The 25875-nt window shown below is 42.9% G+C and overlaps 1 protein-coding gene across 3 annotated transcripts in view; it reads left to right on the forward strand.

The window, feature by feature from the left end:
• The window catches only part of CUEDC1 (CUE domain containing 1), a 139869-nt gene that overhangs the window by 82210 nt on the left and 31784 nt on the right, over window positions 1-25875 (forward strand). For all 3 annotated transcript variants that reach the window (XM_075264392.1, XM_075264394.1, XM_075264393.1), the window contains 3 exons: window positions 2256-2439; window positions 9079-9162; window positions 10877-10972. In XM_075264392.1, coding sequence (XP_075120493.1) covers window positions 2256-2439; window positions 9079-9162; window positions 10877-10972 — 364 coding nt within the window. The remainder of the gene's footprint in view (window positions 1-2255; window positions 2440-9078; window positions 9163-10876; window positions 10973-25875) is intronic.

The following is a 25875-nucleotide window of genomic DNA, read 5'->3' on the forward strand; positions in this document are numbered from 1 at the left end:
CATAGGCTACTTATTATGCAGTTAAATGCCCAGAGTTCACGACCGCTAGAACTGAACTTATGTTCAGGCTAGGCTAAAGGACCCGAGATTACATCATCACAGGTCTTTCAGCTGTTCTTGGATAGGCTCAGATAGGATACACCTGGGTAGACAGCGCATATACAGAGATGTAGGAGAGCCGAAACGCGGCCGCAGGCTGATCATCGCCAGCAACAATTGCATGTGTATACACGTGTTGTTGCCAAGAACAATACGCAAACAAAGTCGCGTGCAGATGCCTCTTAAGCTGTCCTTCTGCTGAACTTGTTCCTCGCACCGTGCCTGTGAGTGTTCCAGCATCTCAGCAGCTCGCTCGTTTAAAGGAGCCTCCTAGATTACCTTATTTATTATGATTAAGTTATATACTGCTTCCTCAGGCCTGCATTAAGCATATCATAATGTATCCATTATTACTACAGATTCCCTTTAGGTTTGTTGAGTTGCTGCTGAATTTGACTATATACAGTCCTATGAAAAAGTTTGGGCACCCCTATTAATCTTAATCATTTTTAGTTCTAAATATTTTGGTGTTTGCAACAGCCATTTCAGTTTGATATATCTAATAACTGATGGACACAGTAATATTTCAGGATTGAAATGAGGTTTATTGTACTAACAGAAAATGTGCAATATGTATTAAACCAAAATTTGACCGGTGCAAAAGTATGGGCACCTCAACAGAAAAGTGACATTAATATTTAGTAGATCCTCCTTTTGCAAAGATAACAGCCTCTAGTCACTTCCTGTAGCTTTTAATCAGTTTCTGGATCCTGGATGAAGGGATTTTGGACCATTCCTCTCTACAAAACAATTCAAATTCAGTTAAGTTTGATGGTTGCCTAGCATGGACAGCCCGCTTCAAATCATCCCACAGATGTTCAATGATATTCAGGTCTGGGGACTGGGATGGCCATTCCAGAACATTGTAATTGTTCCTCTGCATGAATGCCTGAGTCGATTTGTAGCGGTGTTTTGGATCATTGTCTTGCTGAAATATCCATCCCCGGCGTAACTTCAACTTCGTCACCGATTCTTGAACATTATTCTCAGGAATCTGCTGATACTGAGTGGAATCCATGCGACCCTCAACTTTAACAAGATTGTCTGTGCCGGCATTGGCCACACAGCCCCAAAGCATGATGGAACCTCCACCAAATTTTACATTGGGTAGCAAGTGTTTTTCTTGGAATGCAGTTTTTTTGGACGCCATGCATAACACCTTTTTGTATGACCAAACAACTCAATCTTTGTTTCATCAGTCCACAGGAACTTCTTCCAAAATGAATCTGGCTTGTCCAAATGTGCTTTTGCATACCTCAGGCGACTCTGTTTGTGGCATGCTTGCAGAAACGGCTTCTTTCTCATCACTCTCCCATACAGCTTCTCCTTGTGCAAAGTGTGCTGTATTGTTGACCGATGCACAGTGACACCATCTGCAGCAAGATGATGCTGCAGCTCTTTGGAGGTGGTCTGTGGATTGTCCTTGACTGTTCTCACCATTCTTCTTCTCTCCCTTTCTGATATTTTTCTTGGCCTGCCACTTCTGGGCTTAACAAGAACTGTCCCTGTGGTCTTCCATTTCCTTACTATGTTCCTCACAGTGGAAACTGACAGGTTAAATCTCTGAGTCAACTTTTTGTATCCTTCCCCTGAACAACTATGTTGAATAATCTTTGTTTTCAGATCATTTGAGAGCGGGCTGTCCATGCTCGGCAACCATCAAACTTAACTGAACTTGAATTGTTTTGTAAAGAGGAATGGCCCAAAATACCTTCATCCAGGATCCAGGAACTGATTAAAAGCTACAGGAAGCGACCAGAGGCTGTTATCTTTGCACAAGGAGGATCTACTAAATATTAATGTCACTTTTTTGTTGAGGTGCTCATACTTTTGCACTGGTCAAATTTTGGTTTAATGCATATTGCACATTTTCTGTTAGTACAATAAACCTCATTTCTATCCTGAAATATTACTGTGTCCATCAGTTATTAGATATATCAAACTGAAATGGTTGTTGTATACACCAAAGTATTTAGAACTAAAAATGATTAAGATTAATAGGGGTGCCCAAACTTTTTCATAGGACTGTAGTTGGTGTGATATTCACAGTTTTACAACAACCAGGAATCATTACTACTAAAGTCAAGGCCTAGCCTTTTTTTCATGCTTTGTCAAAATATTTAATTAAATAATGAAGTGACTTTCCTATTTAACAGAGCTGCCAACATGGACCCCCTTCAAAACACCAAGAGGACTCCAAAAAGGAGCATGGCTCCATGGATCAGGAGCGCAAGCTGAAGCAGTATTTGCAGGATGAGAGGATTGCACTTTTCTTACAGAACGAAGAGTTCATGAGAGAACTTCAGAGAAATAGGGAATTTCTCCTTGCACTTGAAAGAGGTAATAAAACAATATTCAAGTTATCACATCAAAGTACTTTCAGATATGCATAGAGAAATCTAAAAAAAAAAGTCTCTATGGAAGCAAGTTTAATTAGAGCAATAATAATTACAAGGATGTCTGTGAGGAAATGTATAAACTGTACTTGTCTGTGGACTTAAGCCCGTGACAGATCTAAGCTTTTCTCAGGGAAGGAAAGTAGTAATGTTCATTAATTCTGTATGTGCTAAACTAATGAGTATTCAAACATTTCATCTACAGTATGTGCAGTAGAATCCTTAAAGGGGTTGTCCTCTTTCAGGCCAATATTGAGAGACAAATTATATAACTGTTTGTATAATAAAAGGTTATACAATTTTCCAATATACTTTCTGTATCAATTCCTCACAGTTTTTTAGATCTCTGCTTGCTGTCATTCATTCTGCTTACTTCTAGTGGATAAAATATTAACCATGGTCATGTGATGTATACAGGCCATAGTCATGTGATTTATAGTCTATGTATATGTGATGGACACACAGGTGCACAGCTCATTATACAGTAGTCACAGCACAGTAATCACTCATGCGCCTGGTAATGAGCTGTGCACCTTTGTGCTCCATCACATGACCATGGACCGTAAATCACATGACCATGCTGAAATTTTTATCCACTAGAAGTAACAAAATGTTTGACTGAAATTGGCTGAAATTCAGACACTTCTCTGCCCATTATCAGCACCTCGTTTAACCACTTCTGGACTGCTCATTGAGTATAAACATCTGGATAATAACTTCCTTGTTCTGTTATGTCTAAGTAGTTTTCAGCAGTTACACAAAATTGTGCAGCTGCTGAAACTGGGAGCTAGTTGTAACTACAACCGGAGCTCTAATAGAGAAGGCAGGGAAGGTTTATTACCGTTCATGCCTACTCAATCACTGTGTACACAGCACTCAATAAGCTCCTGACTCAGGTCTTTCTGTCTTAGGGTATGTTCACATGGAGAAAAAGGTCTCGGAAACCAAATGAATGGGCCTAAACAGGAGTGTATCTCGAGCTGAATCAGCCGTGGAATCCGCGGCACGAAAAGGCATTTCGCTTTTATTTCCCGCTACTAGCTAGCGTAAAAAAAAAATTGCGAGCGGCTCCAATTGAAGTCAATACGAGCCATTTTTGCAGACGGATTTTGAGGCAGATTCTGCGTCAAAATCCACCTGCAAAAAACTCTGTGTGAACTAGCCCTGACATTGTTTTTAATTTTTCTTTTCTTTCGTGTGTGTGTGTGTGTGTGTGTGTGTGTGTGTGTGTGTAGTCTTCAGCGTGTACGCCACACTAATTGTACCCTGTTCACCGTTCTCAAGAAGGATGTCTCTCTTCGTCCTATCCTGGATCTAAAGACTCTCAATAAATTTATTCGAGTTTGCAGGTTTCGCATGGAGTCTCTACGGTCTGTGGTCGCATCCATGGAGTTGGGCGAATTTCGACATTCGAGACCCTTACCTCCATATTCCTATTTCAGGGTATGATTTTTGATACCCATCAGTGCAGGATTCTTCTTTTGGAGTCCAAGGTCCTGGCCCTTCGGACCAGTATGTCTTGCCTTTGGAGGAATTCTCAGTGTTACCTTCGGTTCTGAAAGCTGGTCTTCAGCTTGATGGTCTCGTCCTTCAAGGCTGTCCCCTTTTCCCAGTTCCACTCGCGGCCTCTTCAGCTGGCTATTCTGGCACACTGGGATAGGATCCAGTCTAGTTTAGACTACCTGATTCTTTTGCCTCTTCGCGTCCATCACAAGGTTTATGGCGGCTCTCCTCCCTGGGAATTTCCCTAGGAAGGTCTTTTCTCCCCATCCATTGGTAGGTTATTATCACCAACGCCAGCCTTTTAGTCTGGGGTGCGGTCTTCAGTATTTTTAATGTTCAAGGCCTGTGGTCCACGGTGGAAGCCTCTCTCCAGATCAACCTGCTGGAACTGAGGGCCATCTTTTTGGCTCTATGTCACTGGACCTCCCTCCTCCAGGGGCATCCAGTCCGACAAATCCACCACTGTCGCCTACCTGAACAATCAGATATGCAGTCATTCTAGAGGCCTCTTGCTCTCTCAGGTGGGCAAAGCCTCAAGTCCCTGTTCTTTCAGCAGTCCACATCCCAGCAGTGGACAGTTGGGCAGTGGACTTTCTCAGCCGAGAAAATCTCGACCCAGACCATTGGTCTCCTTCATCAGGAAATCTTTCTCCAGCTATGCTCCTGGTGGGGCTCTCCAGATGTTGACCTCTTCGCCTCCCGTTTGAATCACAAGCTCCCCCTCTATGTGGCCAGTTCCCAGGACCCTCAAGCGGTTGCAACCTAAACTCTTGTGATTCCCAGGTTGGACTTTCAGCTTCTGTACCAATTTTCTCTCCTCTTCCTCGGTTCCTCAAGAAGGTCAAGGGAGTTCCTGCCATCTAGGTAGCTCCAGATTGGCCTCAGTGGGCTTGGTGCGCAGATCTTATGTTTCTGCTGGCAGATGCCCCTTGGCCTTTTCCTCTGTGAGTGAACCTTCTTTCTCAAGGGCTGCTGTTCCACCCCACCTTACATCAGCTGCATGTAATAGTGTGGCTGTTGAGGCCGAGGTTCAGAGCCCGTCATGGTTTCTCTCAGCCTGTCATTCAGACCATGCTCAAGACCAAGAAACCTCAGTCGGCCAAGATTTACCATCGCTCTTGGAAGGCTTAAGTCTGCTGGTGCGAGGATGGCAATTGTCATCTGCTTTCCTTCTCTCTGCCCAGGATCCCGGCCTTCCTTCAGTCGGGCTTGGATCGGGGACTCTGGCTATCCATCCTCAGATGAAGACTTTTTTTCCAGGGTGTGGCTCACTGTGTCCCTCCCTATTGGAGATCTTAACCTCATTCTTAAGGTGCTTCAGGCTCCCCCCTTCGAGGCTCTGAGAGAAATTTCTCTTTGCCTGCTTTCCTGGTGGCCATTACTTCTATTCGCAGGGTCTCCAAGCTGACTGCTCTGTCTCGTCAGTCTCTTTTTTTGGTTTTTCACAAGGACAAAGTTGTCCTTCGTCCTCTACCATCCTTTCTGCCAAAGTTGGTGTCTTCTTTTCACATCAATGAGGACATGGTCTTGCCGTCCTTTTGTCCCAATCCCAAGCATCCTTGTGAGTGTTCTCGTCACTGCCTCGATGTTTTCGATTCCGGTCTACTTGCTAAATAGTTGTACGTCAAATTTATGCATGAGATAGTCAAGATGATTGTTTATGAAAGCCTGAAAGCCTATGGAACCTGAAAGTCAAAAGTTCAAAACCTTGTTACCCTTTTGCTCATCAGTGTGTGTATATACAGTATGTACTATATGTATATATATATATATATATAGAGAGAGAGAGAGAGAGAGAGAGAGAGAGAGAGAGAGAGATTAGAATGTATACAACATGCCGCTTGAAGTCTGCAGCCAGAAATTTGTATTTAGTGCTCTTCTAGATTTTAATATATAAATATTCATATATAAATTTTATAAAGTAATCCTGGTAATCAAGTTATGATCTAACCCCAGAAAGCAATCCTGCCACTTAGAGAAATATAATATCAGCTGGTGCAACTGATGGCCTATAAAAAGATGTCTCTTTCTAAGGTGCCACACAAGAAACCTCTTATGATGGGTAAAACCAGTGAGCTGTCTGAAGACCTTTACAACCTTATTGTTACAAAACATACTGATGGCATTGGCTACAGATGAATTTCTAAACTACTGAAGGTTCCTATGAGCACTGTTGGGGCCATAATCCGGAAGTAGAAATAACATCATTTCAACATAAGTCAACCATGACTAGGTGCTCCCCATAAGATTTTAGACAGAGGAGTGAAAAGAATTATCAGAAGAGATGTCCAAAAGCCAAGGACCACCTGTGGAGAGCTACAGAAAGACCTGGAATCAATTGTATGTTCACCGTATGAGAGAGAATATTTTTAGAGGTTTGTAGACCAGGCATTTTGAGACACAGGGATAACAAACATGTATGGGTTTTACATAGTGTTTTTTTTTTTTTTTTTAACTGTTGTTTTTAGAACTCCAAAGAGGGTCTGATTATGAATACAATGCAATAGTAATGCATTTTATTGCAGTGCATTGTAAGATTGCTAAGATTCTATGGGAGGTAAAAAGGCAAATAAAGCCCTAGCGTTTTTTTTTTTTTTTTTTTTTTTTTTGCTACAGTGTTCATGTGGAAAAATATGTTATAAGTTTGTAGACTGGGCAATTTTGGACAACGGGATGTATAATATGTTTATTTGTTTGTCTTTTGTTTATTTTTATTTAAAATCTAGGGAAAGGGGGATGATTTGAATATTTATTTTATTTATTTTTAACTATTTTATTAGCACCTCCTAGAGGACTTGAACATGCAACTGTATTGCAGTCTGTGGCCCAGCCTCAATAGCTTATATTACTATCGCAGGCCTGGGAGGTCTTCATTAGGCTTCCGGCTGTCATATGAACAGGACAGCTCCCGTGTGTTGTCTTGCCGCCATCTTTAAAGACCCAGGAATTAAAAATTGAATTTTGAGTTTGATGTTTAATGTTTAGCTGTTCTAAAGTGCTGTTATTTTGTTGTTTTTAATTTATATATTTTGAAACATTTTTTTTTTTTTGCCAAATATGTTAAATTTAATAACAATAAAATTTTAAATTGTGTTCTGTGACTTTAAATTATTTATTTCATTTATTTTGCTTATATCTTTAAAGACAACTTGTTTCACCAAAGCAACTCTCGCCCTTTAAAGCATGGATTCTTCAAGATCTCTAGATACTTTGGTGAAAGACCTAGTAGATGGAATAAGGATATGTTCACTCTACCATTATGAATGTCTGTTGCTGTCACCTGTCATAGAGCAACAGACATTAATAGTAGTAGAGAGATTGATGTCTCTGTTCCCATTGACTAGAAAGTAAAAAAACATCATGGACCCTGTCTTCTATCTTTCTTCCGTCATATTTGTCCACTTATGTAACATCAGAAATTTCAAAAACTTGATGAATGAAATAAAATAGAAGAAAACTTCTATCCTGCTTTTTAAACGTCAGTAAATGCACACGGACACTACACTGAAGGGGCTCCATCTACTTCTGTAACCTAATGTCTGTTGCTCTCATTTTATGATTGATGAGAGCAATGGATGCTAACAACAATAGTGTGAGCCTGCCCTTTAGTAATATTAATGTGAGGCACTTGGGTTTATTAATTTGGTAACGCCATTTGCGTCACAATAAAAGTTATGAGCCACATCATGTACCTTATATTAACCCGTATGTCTGCATAAGGCTGCTATTAAACATGTGCCTTTTTGTTTTTTAACCACACAGGTACATTGTGATTTCAATCAGTGTTGAAAAAACAGCAAACCAATTAAAGGGTTATTGCTATCTCAAGGATCCTATCTGTACTGTAACCATTTAAAAGTACAATTTGGCCCATAAAACTTAAGCCTCCACACGGCTCTTTGAATAGAAAAATAAAAAAGTTCTGGAGATTGGAAGGTGGGGAGTGAAAAATGAAAATTGAAAAATGGATACAGTGGAAAGGGGTTAATCAGTATTTCACTTATTAGTGAGAGCCCTGAGGCCCCAATGTCAAGTACAGATATGTCTGCATCCAGGTATATACTGTATCAACCCCTTGCTTGTTAGTGTCTGTGTCTGTTCCTGTACCCCTCCTCTGAATACAACCACTACTCAAGTCCCCCTGCCTTCCCCAGGAAGTTGGACACCCTTTTCCTTCTCAGACCAATGTGTTTCCAAGTGGTCAGAGCCTCCTGCGATGGACCCTGCAATAGCTAGGCTTTCCCAAGCTTCTATTCTGCCTTTATGGGACTCCACCTCCCTCAGCGATTCCTTAGACAAGAAGGTGGTGTGACTAGCATGAAAATATATAATATAATACATAGACAAATGGATGAAGCTTTGTGTCCTCATGGAAAGTGTTGCTCAGTAAAATGGAGCAATTATCTCCAGAAAAAAAATAAACAGTTTTCAAGGATCAGACATCAACTGAGCGATGTTGTCAGGAAGACTGCTTGATAGATATCTTAAAGGGTTTCTACCACTAAAATGCTGCTTTGTGTGCTTTAGAAAGGCTATTCGTCTCTTACCTTTAGACGTGGTCTCCGCCACGCCATTCCTTAGAAAACCGGCTTTTACCGGTATGCTAATGAGTTCTCTGCAGCAATGAGGGCGGGCCCCAGCGCTCAAACGGCGATGGGGGCATCCCCACTGCTGCCCGAGAACAGGCTCCAGCGATGCCTTCTTCTTCAGTTGCATCCTCCTCTTTGTTGTCTTCCTTCTTCGTCAGCTCTGATACCTGCGCAGTCGGCTCTGCCAGCGAGACACTGGTAGGGTCGCCTGCGCCTGCCGGCCGGCGGCCATTTTTTCAAGGCCGCAAGGCAAGACTGCGCAGGCGTTCTACTTCTTATAAGCAGACTGACTTATTTTTACTATGGTGCTTACTTATCTAGTGAACTATATGGATTTCTCTCTTACTTTAAATGTGCCCGATTTGTAGTTTAGTGGTCTTTAAAATGTTGGTTTTTAATAGGTACTTATGTCTGCTGTCTTAGTCTACTCTATTAATTATTATTATTGTTCCAAAGTTGAAACAAGAGTTGTCTGGTTTTGTGTTTTTCAGATCGCTTGAAATACGAGTCAAAGAAATCCAAGTCTAGCAGCATGACCGTGAATAATGATTTCAATTTTTGCCCTTCAATATCAAGTAAGAAAATGACACCAAGGACAAAATCAATAGCTTTTCTGCTTGCAGTTGTACCTTATAGATGAGCGCTCTCTCTCTCTCTCTCTCTCTCTCTCTCTCTCTCTCTCTATAAATCGAACTTTGATTGTAGCTAAAATTAATTAATGCATATATACTTAGTGCTAATTATTCATATGCATATTCAATAGAATTAGCAAGTATTGCAAGCATTTGTAATTTGGGGGGGGGGATGAGGGTTATCTGGTTTCTAACATTGATGGTGTATTCATAGGTTAGGACATCAATATTAGATCTGTGGGGTTCTGACACCCAGGATCCCCACAGATCATCGGTACCCAGACAGTGTCACTCTCATTGAAATCTATTACTTTTATTTATTTATATGTCTGCTAGAAAAAGGGAGTGACTTAAACTTTAAATATTTTAAAAACTTTTATTATTTTTTACCTTTAAAACTCCCCCTAGGGGTTTTGATCATTCTAATATTAGACTATTTGTGCCATAGACAATACTATTGTAATGCAGTCTATTGCAGTCATATACAAATAAGCACTCTGGCCATACATTGTATACAGTGTTGTGCTGGAGTGTCTATGGCCTACCAGTAAAATTCATTCTGGGGGCCCATTATACAGCTATGTACAAACATGGACACTTCTTTGCGTATATCTAAAATATCACCAACTTAAAGAGGACCTTTCACTGATTTGGGCACAGGCAGTTCTATATACTACTGGAAAGCTGACAGTGCGCCGAATTCAGCGCACTGTCGGGCTTCCCGATATGTGCCCCGGGTAAAGAGCTATCGGTGCTGGTACCGTAGCTCTTTAAAGTCAGAAGGGTGTTCCTGACAGTCAGTCAAGTACGTCCTTCTTCACAGCAGTGCCTATTGCGCTGTACAGTGTGAACGGGGAGGAGCGTCCCCTCCCTCTGCTCACAGTGCTTGTCCATAGACGAGTATTATCAGGAGGGGAGGGGGAATTCCTCCCCGCTCACACAGCACAGTGTGATAGGCGCTGCTGTGAAGAAGGACATGCCTGACTGACTGTCAGGAACACCCTTTTGACTTTAAAGAGTTACGGTATCGGGACCGATAGCTCTTTACCCAGGGCACAGATCGGGAAAGCCGACAGTGCACTGAATTCAGCGCATTGTCAGCTTTCCAGCAGTATATAGAACTGCCTGTGCCCAAATCGGTGAAAGGTCCTCTTATGATTAAATTTTCAGCAGTAGCTTGCTACCTAACCGTTGACTTTATTATTCTTATAACCATTGTAAAAGAATCACAAAAATATACATGAATAACTGGCCATTATTGACCACTGCAAAAAATAAATGATCAGTCTCGTCGAATTGAGCAATGCCAATCTGTTTATATTGGGCACACAGGAGCCAGTTCTTATGATTGGCTGAACCCCCACTGATCAGACTGATATCCCTTATAACTTGTAACTACTAGGATACCTATGTAGTATATACAGCATGACATGTCATTTGGAATCTGTTGAATGTGTGCTGGAGGATCTGTTAGGAGTCCACATCACATAAGTGAACCAAGCCTAAATAAGTTACCGATGTCTTGATATGTATCCATGTTTCAATGTATTTCAATGTATTAGTATTAACGAAATGTTCATGCCAAACAGTCTGTTAAACTACAGTAGTAGCAACTTTGTTTTTATTCTTGTGTTTTTTTGTTTTTTTTTAAATTCAGCAAATGAATCCCATTCTGTTTCTGGTGGCTGTGACTCTAACAGTGTTATTTCTGAAGATGCCTTATTTAGGGATAAATTAAAACACATGGGCAAATGTAAGTATATTTAACAAAACCACACATAACCAGAGATTAAATATACATAATAGAGTCTATTCACATCAAGTTTTTTTTACATCTGTTTAGCAGGTCTGTTTAAGGTATACAAAAATTGGATGTAAATGGAATGCAATCTGTTTACATAGAGACCAATGTAAGGAAATAAAAAATTATCTGTTTTTCTTTGTTTTTCCCCAACATCCAAACCCCATAACTTTTATTTTTGTCACAGAGCCATACAGGGGCTTAAAGAGGACCTTTCATTTTGTCAGGCACATGCGGCTTTATAGACCGCTAGAAAGCCAACAGTGTGCTAAATTCAGCACGCTGTCGGCTTTCCTGTTATGTGCCCCGGGCACCGATCTCTGCCCACTGTCAGAAGGGCGTTCCTGACAATTTTACCTTAGCGTCATCACTGGGCGATAAGGAGCGCCCCCTCTGACAGTATAGGGCTATGGAAAGTCAGGAACAGATCAGTGCCGAAACTAACGACACTGATATCTCCAGCCCAGGGGAACATAACCGGAAAGCTGACAGTGCGCTGAATTCAGGCCCTTTTTAATGTTTGAGGGAAAAATTGTACTTTGTGATCTTACTGTTTACTATTCTGTACGATATACTGGGAAGCTGGAAAAAAAATTCAGAATGGGGTGAAACTGGAGATAAACTGCATTTGTTCCACTTTCTTATAGGCTTTGTATTTACGGTGTTCTGTGTGCAGCCAAAATGATATGTCACCTGTATTCTATGGGTTGGTGTGATTCCGGGGATACCAAATTTATATAGTTATTTTTACTATATAGAGTTGCCATATTTTGATACACGACTTTTTTTTAAATCTTTCTATGTATGGGGATGCATAGTGCTTCTTTTTTGCAGGGCCAGATGTAAAACAGTGAAAACCAGCGGTTTTGATTATTTTTTTTTTAACTATTATAAAAGCCCCATAGTGGCCTTGAACCTGTCTGAGACTTTTGATACTACAGCTATAATAGCTGTAATACAATGACAGGCCCAGGAGCCTTCATAAGGCTCTCGGTTGTCATAGAAACAGGATGGCTCCAAAAAAGGTAATTTTTTTTCCACTGGGAAAGGAGTGTGTGTGTGTGTGTGTGTGTGTGTGTGTGTGTGTGTATATATATATATATATATGTGTGTGTGTGTGTGTGTGTGTGTGTGTGTGTGTGTGTGTGTGTGTGTGATCACTCTGTGATCAGAGTGAACACTAATTAAGGCATTAGCTCCGGGTCTCAACTGTACAATATAGCGGAAACCCAGGAGCTAGAGCAGATGTCAGGAAGGGATTAAGAACAGAATTATGTAGTCTACCATACTTGTGTGTCCATCAATCAGAAAAAAAGAGAGAGAGATCAGTAATTTTTTTTAGCCATCTATTTACATCTGGTTATTGCATCTACTACATCTGGTAAACAGATGTAAAAACAAATGTGATCTGAATAGACTTACAAATTTGTGTGAAAGCAATTATATCAAACCAACATATAGTGAAACCTCTCTAAGTGACCAACTCTTTGTGAAGATTTTCAGTTTTCCATACTAGCCATCTTTTTTTAAAAGACCACTGTATTGGTTTTTTTTGTTTTTTTTTTTACTGCATTTGAGGGAGCAGTGTACACCATGCTACTAAGGTTTTGTTCACACTGCCTTTGAGCACTATATTTCCTGTGTACACCAGAAAATCTCCTAAGTATGGTTTCCAAGAGCAAACAACCTACTGGCCTTGTGCATCCATAATAATTTTTTACATGGTATCATTTATTATCATACTTCTCATTTTTGACAGTAGTTATCCACTTACAAAATCACACACAAAACTAAATCTTTGCAAGTCAAAAGTGCTGCATTTTCCTTTCCTTCACCTTTTAACCATTGGAATTGACACACTGTCTGCAGCTTTTATTGCTTTCCATTGTACAACAATAATTCTTTAAAATTTAAGATTGTTTCTTCATCTAAATAGTGTTATTGGAACCTTATTTATTTAGCATAATAGTAGGAGGTAAGTTAATAATCCATAAGAAATAAATTTGAATGATCAGAAATTGTTCACAGTACATAAGCATTCTACTGTTCATGATAGGTCAGTTTAATTTGTATTAATGTGCAAAGTCACTACAATGTTATATGCATTATGTACTTTCAAATTGCAGCTATACCCAATATAACAAGGTATTGTTAGGTGGGAAACTCGGGAACAGACTGTTACCAATCACACATTCATGGCCTTTGGAAGAGTAGATTACAAATTAATGGTGTTGGACTGCACTTAAAGAGGTATACTCATCTGGAATATATGGCAATATCCACAGAACATGCTATAAATGCCAATTAGATGCAGGTGCAATCTTTAGGATCTACTAAGAATTGGGGTCTCCTGGCTGTAGTGAAGGGAGAGAATCGTGGTCCTCTCAACAATGTTAGTGTTAAAATTTTATTTAAATTACATAAAATAGTTCCAATAACTCATTGGTTTGCTTACTATGTTGTATGTGCAAGCCTCAGAACATAACCAGTTAGTTCCTTTTTTCTATTAATAGGAATGTTTAGGCCCACCATGTTCCATGACACAAACTACCCATGAAAGAAGGAAAGGCAGATGTCAAGGTTAGAGTTACATGGGGTATCAGTACTCCCCCTTTTTCCAGAGATAATCGGCTTTAACGGTAGAAAAAATTATAAAAAGAAAAGTCTCATTCAAGTGTGTGGTTGCCTCCAGGATATCTCGGGATCTTCAAAGATGATCCTGAGTCTCCATCAATCTCTCAGTCACCTTCAGCTTGGCAGGGAAGAGAAATTGGAAAGGCATGTTCTGCTCAAATGTTATAGCCCTCAAAACCACACATACGTTAAAGCCCGAAAATGTCACTGGTCCTGAACCAAAGAAATTGGCCCTGTACTGAAGTGGTTATGTTTACAGGTCAGTTCTCATAAAATTATAAGAACAAAAAAAGCAACCATTTACTTTACTTTACTTTACATTTACTTTACTTAAATTCTAAATTTAGGTCGTTACTATTTGTTTGTTTGCTATTTGGAACAGTAGCTTTAAAGATGAACCAGTAGATGGCGGTAATGTTTCACTTTCATTTGCCACAAACTTCTAAGTTTAATTAAAATAGTTTCAGAAAGCACTTTTCTGCCTCATCCTTATTCAGTTCATAGATGTATAAACTTTAATTGATGTAGTTTTAGGATGCATTTATAAGTTTAGGATTTGATGATTGTTATCAGTGTAGTTAGAGAGAACAGAAATGGACATGTCATGATTGTTTTTAATTTTTCATTGTATTTGTCTTCATCAGGATAGGATTCTTTGTACTAGTCCCCGAGTGTGCAGGATGGGTAAAATTTAGGAAAATGTGGGAGTACCTAATTAAAGCGTAAGTGAACTTTGGATAACTTTGTTTTCTGGCAGTATTTATATCATTAATAAATATGTAATATGCTTTTTTCAACAAATGTCTCCTTTCTGAGAAATCCTACATGTTTTCACTCTTTCCCTTGCTTCTATTTTGAGAGCTGTTCCTGCCTCTCACCAAATATTACTGTACGGGAGTACAGGGCTGTGTAAGGCCGGGTTCATACAATGTATTTTGGCACGTAATGTGGCACGTAGACGCCTCGGGAGCTTTTGTGGGCCGTATATGCTCCCATTGTTTTCAATGGGAGCCGGTACAGTATACGCGGTGCTATTTTGCCGCGTATACGGTACCGGCTCCCATTGAAAACAATGGGAGCATATACGGCCCGCAAAAGCTCCCGCGGCGTCTACGTGCCACATTACGTGCCAAAATACATTGTGTGAACCCAGCCTAAGATGTAATGAAAATGAGGGAAGGGTAGGGTCACTTCAAATCGTTATAACATTGGATATTATAAAACATAAAAACTTGCTTTTTGTGTCATATGAATGGGAAGACTAAGGTTGTAGTGCTTTCTAAATTTCCAAAGATATCACTGGTTGAAAACATAGTCATGATAGGGATATTTCTATCACTTATTGCAAGGCTGCATAAAAGTATCGCAAGCAAGTTTGTATGTTTTATAATAGCCTATACCCGCGACTTTGTCCGTGTGTTGTTGTTGATGATCCGCTTATATTTAGCCAATTGCTGCTGTCCATGATCCGCCTGCTCTACCATTTCGGCTCTGTTACATCCATTAGATGCCATTCTCAGCAGCTTCCACCCACACAATAACATGATCCTATAGTAGGCAGCTCAAGGACCTGTGATAACATCATCAGGGGTCCTTTAGTCTAGTATGAACCTACATTCGTTCATAGCGGTCGTGAAGCCATGTCATGTACCAGGATAAAAAGTAGCCCCCCATATACCCCTCTTGCCCACACATAGCCTGCATGTTCTCTTCTCTCCTCCCATTCCATTAGATGCCATTGTCAGCAGCTTCCCACACTGTCCTTCTCAATCCGAATTAGCTCCACCCACACAATAGTGTGATCCTATCGTAGATGGCTCAAGAACCTGTGATGACGTCATCAAGGGCCCTTTAGTCTAGTATGAACCTAAATTCGTTCCTAGCGGTTGTGAAGCTATGTCATGTACCGGGATAAAAAGTAGCCTATGTTTTAATCGAGGTTGCAGTCTTTCTATGTGCCAAATTTCATTCAAATCCGTTCAGCCTTTTTTGCGTGATTGAGGAACAAACATCCAAACACACAAACTTTCACAGTAGGATAGGATAGGATTAGTAGGATAGGATTATAATATTAGTAGGATAGGATGAGATATAACTGTTTGAAGTGACCAACCCGCCTCTACATTTTACACAGTTCCGCACACAGTGGCAATCAGTGAGAGGCAAAAACAGAATGAAGGGGAAGAGTGAAAAAATGCAGGATTTCACAGAAAGAATCCAAAATTTGTTATTAAAGTATATTACAAAATGTATTAATGACAAAAATACTGCCAGAAAATCAAAAGTTGTCCAAAAGTTTAGTTACGCTTTAAGATGCCTCCACAACTTTTCATAGCTGCCCCATTGGTTGTATAATTTTTGATGTTACTTTTTCTCTATTGTATATTATTAGATATAACACTGTTCATTCTTCCAGGAGTTATAACATTATCATCACAGAGCAGTCCAAAGAAAGATAACATTTGTGTTATAAAATATACCTTTCACAATAGATGATGGATACAGTTTATTTTTTTCCGGTCCATGCACAATGACCTCTGCATGGGTCACAGAGAATGTCTAGAAAACTAGTAGCTAGTCCTCTCCAGACTACACGTACAATAGGTATGAATTTGAGGTGCAACCTGTCTCAAAATTTGTTCAAATTCAACCTGAAATCTTCATCCCATTTATTTAAATGGGAAGCGGTAGCTGATCTTTTTCTGCTATTTTTTTTTCAGCTAGCAGAAAAAATAAGCATCCTGCTAGTTCTTCGGGCAGATTTCGTCCATTGAAATTAATAGAAGACCGAAAAATACACATTTTGTATCAGCAGGGAATTTGGAATTAGGCCCTACCCTAAGGCAAAATACAGTTAGTTGCACTCCAAATTCTGCATCAAATTCATTGTGAGAGTCAGTTTTAAATTGTGTCAAAATCCTTGTCAGTTGAAAATTGCAAGGACGTATCGGTACGTCCTTGCAGAAAGAGAGGGACCGCCCAGATGTATATGGTCTATGGCGGTCCGGAAGAGGTTAAATATGGTTATGTTTAAATATGGTTAACGTTAAGCTTGATTCTGCAACCTTAGCAGTGTTAACACTTTGTGGGCAAAACTGATGAGCTGTGGGAAAAAGAATTATGAAGATCATGGCATCCTGGGTCCTACATTACACTCACCGGCCACTTTATTAGGTACACCATGCTAGTAACGGGTTGGACCCCCTTTTCGCTTCAGAACTGCCTCAATTCTTCGTGGCATAGATTCAACAAGGTGCTGGAAGCATTCCTCAGAGATTTTTGTCCATATTGACATGATGGCATCACACAGTTGCCGCAGATTTGTCGGCTGCACATCCATGATGCGAATCTCCCGTTCCACCACATCCCAAAGATGCTCTATTGGATTGAGATCTGGTGACTGTGGAGGCCATTGGAGTACAGTGAACTCATTGTCATGTTCAAGAAACCAGTCTGAGATGATTCCAGCTTTATGACATGGCGCATTATCCTGCTGAAAGTAGCCATCAGATGTTGGGTACATTGTGGTCATAAAGGGATGGACATGGTCAGCAACAATACTCAGGTAGGCTTTGGCGTTGCAACGATGCTAAATTGGTACCAAGGGGCCCAAAGAGTGCCAAGAAAATATTCCCCACACCATGACACCACCACCACCAGCCTGAACCGTTGATACAAGGCAGGATGGATCCATGCTTTCATGTTGTTGACGCCAAATTCTGACCCTACCATCCGAATGTCGCAGCAGAAATCGAGACTCATCAGACCAGGCAACGTTTTTCCAATCTTCAATTGTCCAATTTCGATGAGCTTGTGCAAATTGTAGCCTCAGTTTCCTGTTCTTAGCTGAAAGGAGTGGCACCCGGTGTTATATCAGTCCAGGTAGCTGCAACGGGGCTAAGGAATAACAGTAGGAAATCTCACCCTGCACTACTCCCACTAGCTATCCCGGTCCCTGCCTCACGGGTGTGGATCGGCTGTTCTCAGGCTAAGCCTGACCCCGACAGCTCCTCTCTCACTGATACCGTAGGCCTAGAGGGAAGTGGGAGAAGGAATGCCCTATAAGAACTCTAGGGACTGGAGACTAAAGGGTTCACCCCTAACGAACAAGTGAAGCTGCTACTGACAGGGACTGACAAGGGTGTGCGCTGACTAACAACACAAGCAGCACACAGGAAAAATGTGGGAAAGGATTCCCCCAAACCAATATGGGAAGGAACCTTACACTAGGAAACAAACACAGGGAAACTGAGTAGAAATCAAAGGATAAGGCAATTCACTCACACAGTCAATAACACACAGAGGTAGGATTGGTGAACACAGAAGGGAAAACACACAAACCAACTTGTTCACCCAAACCTCCCAAAAACCAACCACGGAACTTCCTCTATCCCAGATAACCACCTACTCCTCCTGCTAAGGCCTAGCTCTGTAAAAGCGACACTCAGCACAGAACCATGGGAGGCATGGGTTTAAATACAGAGTAGAGACCACTCCTCCCAGGTGCAAATGGGAGGACAGACTAATCAACCAGGAAATAAAGCTGCCTACCAACAGTGCGCGCGTGCAAGTCAGAAGGTGTGCACCAATACCCACGACAGGACAACCCCGCAGCGCCAGGATGCCACCCCAGACACCGCGCAGCCAAAAACTCCCCAGGTAAGAAAAATAGAAAGCAATGAACCAAAATACTCCTAACAGGATCCTCCCCTCAAGGAGAAGACTCCGGATTCTCTAGGAGCATCCTTCTTCAGGAACTCCTTGTGGAATTTCTCCACGAGTCTGGGGGCTGACATATCCGACTCCAGAACCCAAGAATTATCCTCAGGACCATATCCCTTCCATGCCACCAGATACCGTAGCTTCCCCCGAACATATTTGCTATCCAGAACTCGGGATATCTCATACTCCCCGGACTCAGAAACTGGTGGAACCTTAACTGGAGACGTTCCCTTCTTGGCCTTCTTTAACAAGGAGACATGGAACACCCGGTTTATCTTCCACCTTTTAGGTAGTTGCAGCTGTGCCGCCACTTCATTTACCATCTTGATGATCTTAAAAGGACCCACAAACCTGGGACCCAGCTTCTTGCTAGGAACCTTCAACCTGATATTCTTGGTGGACAACCAAACCATCTCACCAGGGAAGAACTGCAACTCTCCTCTCTTCCTATCCGCCTGGACCTTAGCCTGGTGCGACGCCCGCACCAGATTCTCTCGGATACGGGACCATACCCCCTGCAGCTTTTTAGAAAATAGCTCCTCCTCCGGAACTGGGGAAGAAATGGAAGAAAATACTCCGAAAACAGGATGTCTACCACCGGAGCAAAAAAAAGGTGTGGTGCCTGTGGCGTTGGAATCATGGTTGTTTAGGGAAAATTCTGCCAGGGGGAGAAAGTCAGCCCAATTATTCTGGTTCTCTCGAACAAAACACCTCAAAAACTGTTCCACATCCTGATTCTTCCTCTCTGTTTGCCCGTTAGACTCCGGGTGAAACCCGGAGGAAAACGACAGTGTAACTCCCAGCCTGCTGCAAAAAGCCCGCCAGAATTTAGCCACAAATTGCGGACCCCTGTCCGAAACGATCTCCTCAGGAAGACCATGCAACCTTACAATTTCTTTAATAAATGCCTCTGATAGTGTCTTGGCACATGGTAGCCTGGAAAACGGGATCAAATGGCACATTTTCGTGAAGCGGTCAACGACTACCCAAATGACCGTGAAACCCTTAGACACCGGAAGGCCCGTGATGAAATCCATAGACAGATGAGTCCAAGGTGCCTTAGGAGGTTCCAATGGATGTAGAAGACCGTGGGGACGGGTATGCGACGCCTTGGCTCTTGCACAGACCGAACAATTTTGAACAAACTGCAAGACATCCCTACTCCACCCTGGCCACCAAAAATTCCTAGACACCAATCTCATGGTCTCTGAAACCCCCGGGTGACCAGCAAGAACCGACTCGTGACACTCCCTCAGGAGACTTTGTCGGAGAGTAGTTGGGACAAACAGCTTGTTTCTAGGTATCTTGGAAGGTGCAGCGTGTTGCGCTTCGATCAAGGCCTTCTCCAATTTCGCGCCCAATACTGCTACCACCACTCCATCCCCAAGAATAGTGGCAGGCGCCTCTCGTTCCTCCTCGGTTGACATATACCGGGATAAAGCATCAGCCTTAACATTCTTCGAACCCGGCACATAAGTCACGGTAAAGTGGAACCGCGCAAAAAATAGAGCCCATCTGGCCTGCCGTGCATTTAATCTCTTCGCCGACCCAAGATAAACCAAATTCTTGTGATCAGTAAATACCTGGACTGGCCTTCTGGCCCCCTCCAGGAAATGACGCCAATGTTCGAACGCTAGTTTTATTGCCAGTAGTTCCCTATCTCCGATGTCATAATTCCGTTCAGAGGCAGAGAATTTCTTAGAAAAGAAGGCACAGGGATGCGTACCCTCCTCGAACTCCTGAGAAAGTACTGCTCCCACCCCCACCGAGGAGGCATCCACCTCCACTCGGAAGGCCAACCTCTCATCCGGCTGTCTCAAAATGGGAGCGGACGAGAATCGCTTCTTCAATTCTTCAAACGCGGCTAGCGCCTCTGGCGACCACTCAGCACAGTCAGCCCCCTTCTTAGTCAAGTCCGAGATGGGTTTCACAACCTCAGAAAATCCCTTAAAAACTGGCGATAATAGTTGGAGAATCCCAAGAACCGTTGGACCGCCTTTAGGTTCTCAGGTCGCGGCCACTCCAAGACTGCCCTGACCTTCTCAGGGTCCATCTCGAACCCCTTGTCCGATAGGATATAGCCAAGGAAACATAATTTATTGACCGCGAACACACATTTCTCCAGCTTAGCACTTAATTGGTTAACCCTCAGGAGATCTAAAACCTCTCTCACTCTCTCCCAATGAGTCTCCAAATCCGGGGTGTAAATGAGTATATCGTCCAGATAGACCACAACCCCCCTCCCTATGAAGGCACTTAGTACATCATTAATAAAATTCTGAAAAAACGCGGGCGCATTGGTTAGACCAAAAGGCATCACCAGACTCTCAAAGTGTCCTAAGGGTGTGTTAAACGCTGTTTTCCACTCATCCCCCTTCTTGATTCTCAGCAAGTTATACGCCCCACGTAAATCTATTTTACTAAACCAGCGAGCTCCCGTAATCTGGCTGAATAGATCCGAGATCAACGGGATGGGATAGGGATTCCGCACCGTGATTTTATTAATCTCCCTAAAATCCAAACAAGGGCGCAACCCTCCATCTTTCTTCTTTACAAAGAAAAACCCCACTGCTACTGGGGACTTAGATGGGCGAATATGCCCCACCTCTAGACTCCCCTCAATATACTCCTTGAGCGCCTCCCTCTCCGGAATAGTGAGATTGTACAACCTTGTCTTGGGTAACACTGCATTTGGTATAAATTTAATTGAGCAATCATAGGTGCGATGTGGTGGTAATGTCTTGGCTGCCCTTTCCTCAAAGACCTCCCTGAACTCACATATTTCTTGAGGCAAATTGTCTATAGACAAAGACATAACGGATATGGGCAGACATCGACCATTACACCCCTGCCCCCAAGAAACTACTGACTTGGTCTCCCAGTTGATAATAGGGTTATGCTGCTTCAGCCAGGGCCACCCCAACACTACTTGTGCTGGTAACTTAGACAATAAGAACAAGTTAATCTCTTCCCTGTGGCCACCCACAATAAACTCCAGACCCTCCACCTGTTTGGAGATGACAGCTTGCTGTAGAGGGGTCTTATCAATAGCCCACACCGGTATCTGAGACTTCAAGACCAAAGGACTCACCCTTAGTTGCTCGCAAAACTCTGAGTCAATAAGGTTGACTGCCGAACCACAATCAACCAAAATCCGGCACTTCTGCCCATTTACCCATCCATCAAGGGTCAACCCGGCAGTCTGAGTACAGGAAACATACACACCTCCCTCCTTAGTAGGTTTTCTCCCTTTACCCTCAATAGACCTGGGGTTATTACTCTCCTTGGCGAACCATTCTCTGGAGGGGCATACCCTTGCTAAATGTCCCATCCCTCCACACACAAAACAGCGTACTGTGCGGGACCCTTCACTCTTGGGTCTAGCACTTCGCACAGTGGCCCCAATCTGCATGGGTTGGTCCCCCGGGTCCTCTCTAAAAACAGAGAATTGAGGAGGGTTAACCCCCCCAGGACTCTTGTCTCCATGCTCCCGGAGGCGCCGTCCAACTCTAATTGCCAGCTGCATGGCCTCATCTAGATCTCCCGGAACAGGGTGAGAAACTAGATGGTCTTTAACCTGGTCTGAGAGTCCTGTCTCAAACTGACTAAGTAGAGCGGGGTCATTCCAGTGTACTTCTGCTGCCCACCTACGAAACTCTGTGCAATATTTCTCTATAGCGTGATCCCCTTGCACCAAACGTCGTAGGTTATACTCAGCCGTGCGTACCCTGTCTGGGTCGTCATACAGTAACCCCATTGTGGAGAAAAACGCCTCTACAGTTAGTAAACAAGCTGAGTCGGCTGGTAACGAATGTGCCCAGATGAGGGGATCATCTCTCAATAAAGTAATAATAATCCCAACTCTCTGTACCTCAGAACCGGAGGAAAACGGCCGTAGCCGGAAAAAGACAGTCCTTTTGAAATCGGAAAAAATCTGACCTCTTACCTTGGAAGGGTTCAGGTAAGCTGACTTTTGGCTCCAGAGGCCGACCCACAGGGGCGCTACTCACCTGCCTCTGTATGCCCTCCACCTGAGAGGCTGTGTGTTGAGCCAACTGCTGTAACTGAGATACGTCAGAAGCTTGGATTGCATCCATTCGTAGCTTGATCCCCTCCATCCTAGTGGAGATCTTCTGCACCGCCTGGTACAACTGTTTCAGGTCCGTCATAATGCAAACGAACCTTTCCTTTTTTTTTTTTTTTTTACGGCTGAGTGTACTGTTATGTCAGTCCAGGTAGCTGCAACGGGGCTAAGGAATAACAGTAGGAAATCTCGCCCTGCACTACTCCCACTAGCTATCCCGGTCCCTGCCTCACGGGTGTGGGTTGGCTGTTCTCAGGCTAAGCCTGACCCCGACAGCTCCTCTCTCACTGATACCGTAGGCCTAGAGGGAAGTGGGAGAAGGAATGCCCTATAAGAACTCTAGGGACTGGAGACTAAAGGGGTCACCCCTAACGAACAAGTGAAGCTGCTACTGACAGGGACTGACAAGGGTGTGCGCTGACTAACAACACAAGCAGCACACAGGAAAAATGTGGGAAAGGATTCCCCCAAACCAATATGGGAAGGAACCTTACACTAGGAAACAAACACAGGGAAACTGAGTAGAAATCAAAGGATAAGGCAATTCACTCACACAGTCAATAACACACAGAGGTAGGATTGGTGAACATAGAAGGGAAAACACACAAACCAACTTGTTCACCCAAACCTCCCAAAAACCAACCACGGAACTTCCTCTATCCCAGATAACCACCTACTCCTCCTGCTAAGGCCTAGCTCTGTAAAAGCGACACTCAGCACAGAACAATGGGAGGCATGGGTTTAAATACAGAGTAGAGACCACTCCTCCCAGGTGCAAATGGGAGGACAGACTAATCAACCAGGAGATAAAGCTGCCTACCAACAGTGCGCGCGTGCAAGTCAGAAGGTGTGCACCAATACCCACGACAGGACAACCCCGCAGCGCCAGGATGCCACCCCAGACACCGCGCAGCCAAAAACTCCCCAGGTAAGAAAAATAGAAAGCAATGAACCAAAATACTCCTAACACCCGGTGTGATCTTCTGCTGCTGTAGCCCATCTGCCTCAAAGTTCGACGTACTGTGCGTTCAGAGATGCTCTTCTGGCTACCTTGGTTGTAACGGGTGGCTATTTGAGTCACTGTTGCCTTTCTATCAGCTCGAACCAGTCTGGCCATTCTCCTCTGACCTCTGGCATCAACAACGCATTTCCGCCCACAGAACTGCCGCTCATTGGATGTTTTTTCTTTTTCGGACCATTCTCTGTAAACCCTAGAGATGGTTGTGCGTGAAAATCCCAGTAGATCAGCAGTTTCTGAAATACTCAGACCAGCCCTTCTGGCACCAACAAGCATGCCACATTCAAAGGCACTCAAATCACCTTTCTTCCCCATACTGATGCTCGGTTTGAACTGCAGGAGATTGTCTTAACCATGTCTACATGCCTAAATGCACTGAGTTGCCGCCATGTGATTGGCTGATTAGAAATTAAGTGTTAACGAGCAGTTGGACAGGTGTACCTAATAAAGTGGCCGGTGAGTGTATATACATATGCAAAGTCTTGGGGCTTCACCTTTAGTTTTTTTTGTTTTTTTTCGTCAGTACAGGTGATACTTTTTTAAAGTATAAATACATTGCTTCTGTTAATTTATCACTGAATGCTTATTTTCCCTTAGGAATGAAAGAATTTAACAGACACAGGGAAAGAATTATTGTACAGGAAGTAATACTTAACAATTCACAGTGGTCTATTGTATATGTCTATTGTGTGCCTTAGGGTATGTTCACACTACCATTATTTAATGTCAGTTGCTCTCATCTTTCACAGGATTATTTTTTAGTTTTTTTTTCTATTGAGCTGTATGAAGACAAGGGGTATGGACAGAGAAAGAAGAAGCTTTGTCTGTGTTTATTACTTTATTACAGCTAATGTCCATTGCTGTTATCCTATGACTGATGACAGCAATGGACACTGACAATGGCAAACATGGCCTTAGATGGGGTATGCATATAACATTTATTATGGTTGTAACTAGAGATGAGCGAACAGTGTTCTATCGAACTCATGTTCGATCGGATATTAGGCTGTTCGGCATGTTCGAATCGAATCGAACACCGCGTGGTAAAGTGCGCCATTACTCGATTCCCCTGGGACAGGAACTACGACACCGGTGACGTTGAAAAAAGTAGGAAAAACCCATTGGCTGCCGAAAACATGTGACCTCTAATTTAAAAGAACAGCGCCGCCCAGGTTCGCGTCATTCTGAGCTTGCAATTCACCGGGGACGGAGGTTTCCGTCCTGTTAGCTAGGGCTTAGATTCTGGGTAGGCAGGGACAGGCTAGGATAGGAAGGAGAAGACAACCAACAGCTCTTGTAAGAGCTAAATTCCAGGGAGAAGCTTGTCAGTGTAACGTGTCACTGACGGGCTCAATCGCCGCAACCCAGCTTTCCGCAGATCCTGAATGGAATACACTGACAGTGTATTCCCGTATACCCTATATATACACCCCCGATTCCCGTTCCAACGGTGTGCCCCCCCACCTTCACCCCAGAAATACCCAGCAAGTCCCCTAGCAATAGAATTGGGGCTATATACACCCACTATTTTTGCTACTGCCATATAGTGCCATTGTCTGACTGGGAATTCCAAGAATATATTGGGGTTACATATAACTTCAATTCCGGGGAGAAGCTTGTCAGTGTAACGTGTCACTGACGGGCTCAATCGCCAAAACCCAGCTTTCCCAGGATCCTGAATGGAATACACTGACAGTGTATTCCCGTATACCCTACATATACACCCCCGATCCCCGTTCCAACGGTGTGCCCCCCCCAACCTTCACCCCAGAAATACCCAGCAAGTCCCCTAGCAATAGAATTGGGGCTATATACACCCACTACTTTTGCTACTGCCATATAGTGCCATTGTCTGACTGGGAATGCAAAGAATATATTTGGGTTACAAATACCTTCAAGTCCTGCCACTGCCATATAGTGCCATTGTCTGACTGGGAATGCAAAGAATATATTGGGGTTACAAATACCTTCAAGTCCTGCCACTGCCATATAGTGCCATTGTCTGACTGGGAATTCAAAGAATATATTGGGGTTACATATAACTTCAATTCCAGGGAGAAGCTTGTCAGTGTAACGTGTCACTGACGGGCTCAATCGCCGCAACCCAGCTTTCCCAGGATCCTGAATGGAATACACTGACAGTGTATTCCCGTATACCCTACATATACACCCCCGATCCCCGTTCCAACGGTGTGCCCCCCCACCTTCACCCCAGAAATACCCAGCAAGTCCCCTAGCAATAGAATTGGGGCTATATACACCCACTATTTTTGCTACTGCCATATAGTGCCATTGTCTGACTGGGAATGCAAAGAATATATTGGGGTTACATATAACTTCAATTCCAGGGAGAAGCTTGTCAGTGTAACGTGGCACTGACGGGCTCAATCGCCGCAA

Source organism: Leptodactylus fuscus, chromosome 2, assembly GCF_031893055.1.
Source record: "Leptodactylus fuscus isolate aLepFus1 chromosome 2, aLepFus1.hap2, whole genome shotgun sequence".
NCBI classification, from domain to species: Eukaryota; Metazoa; Chordata; class Amphibia; order Anura; family Leptodactylidae; genus Leptodactylus; species Leptodactylus fuscus.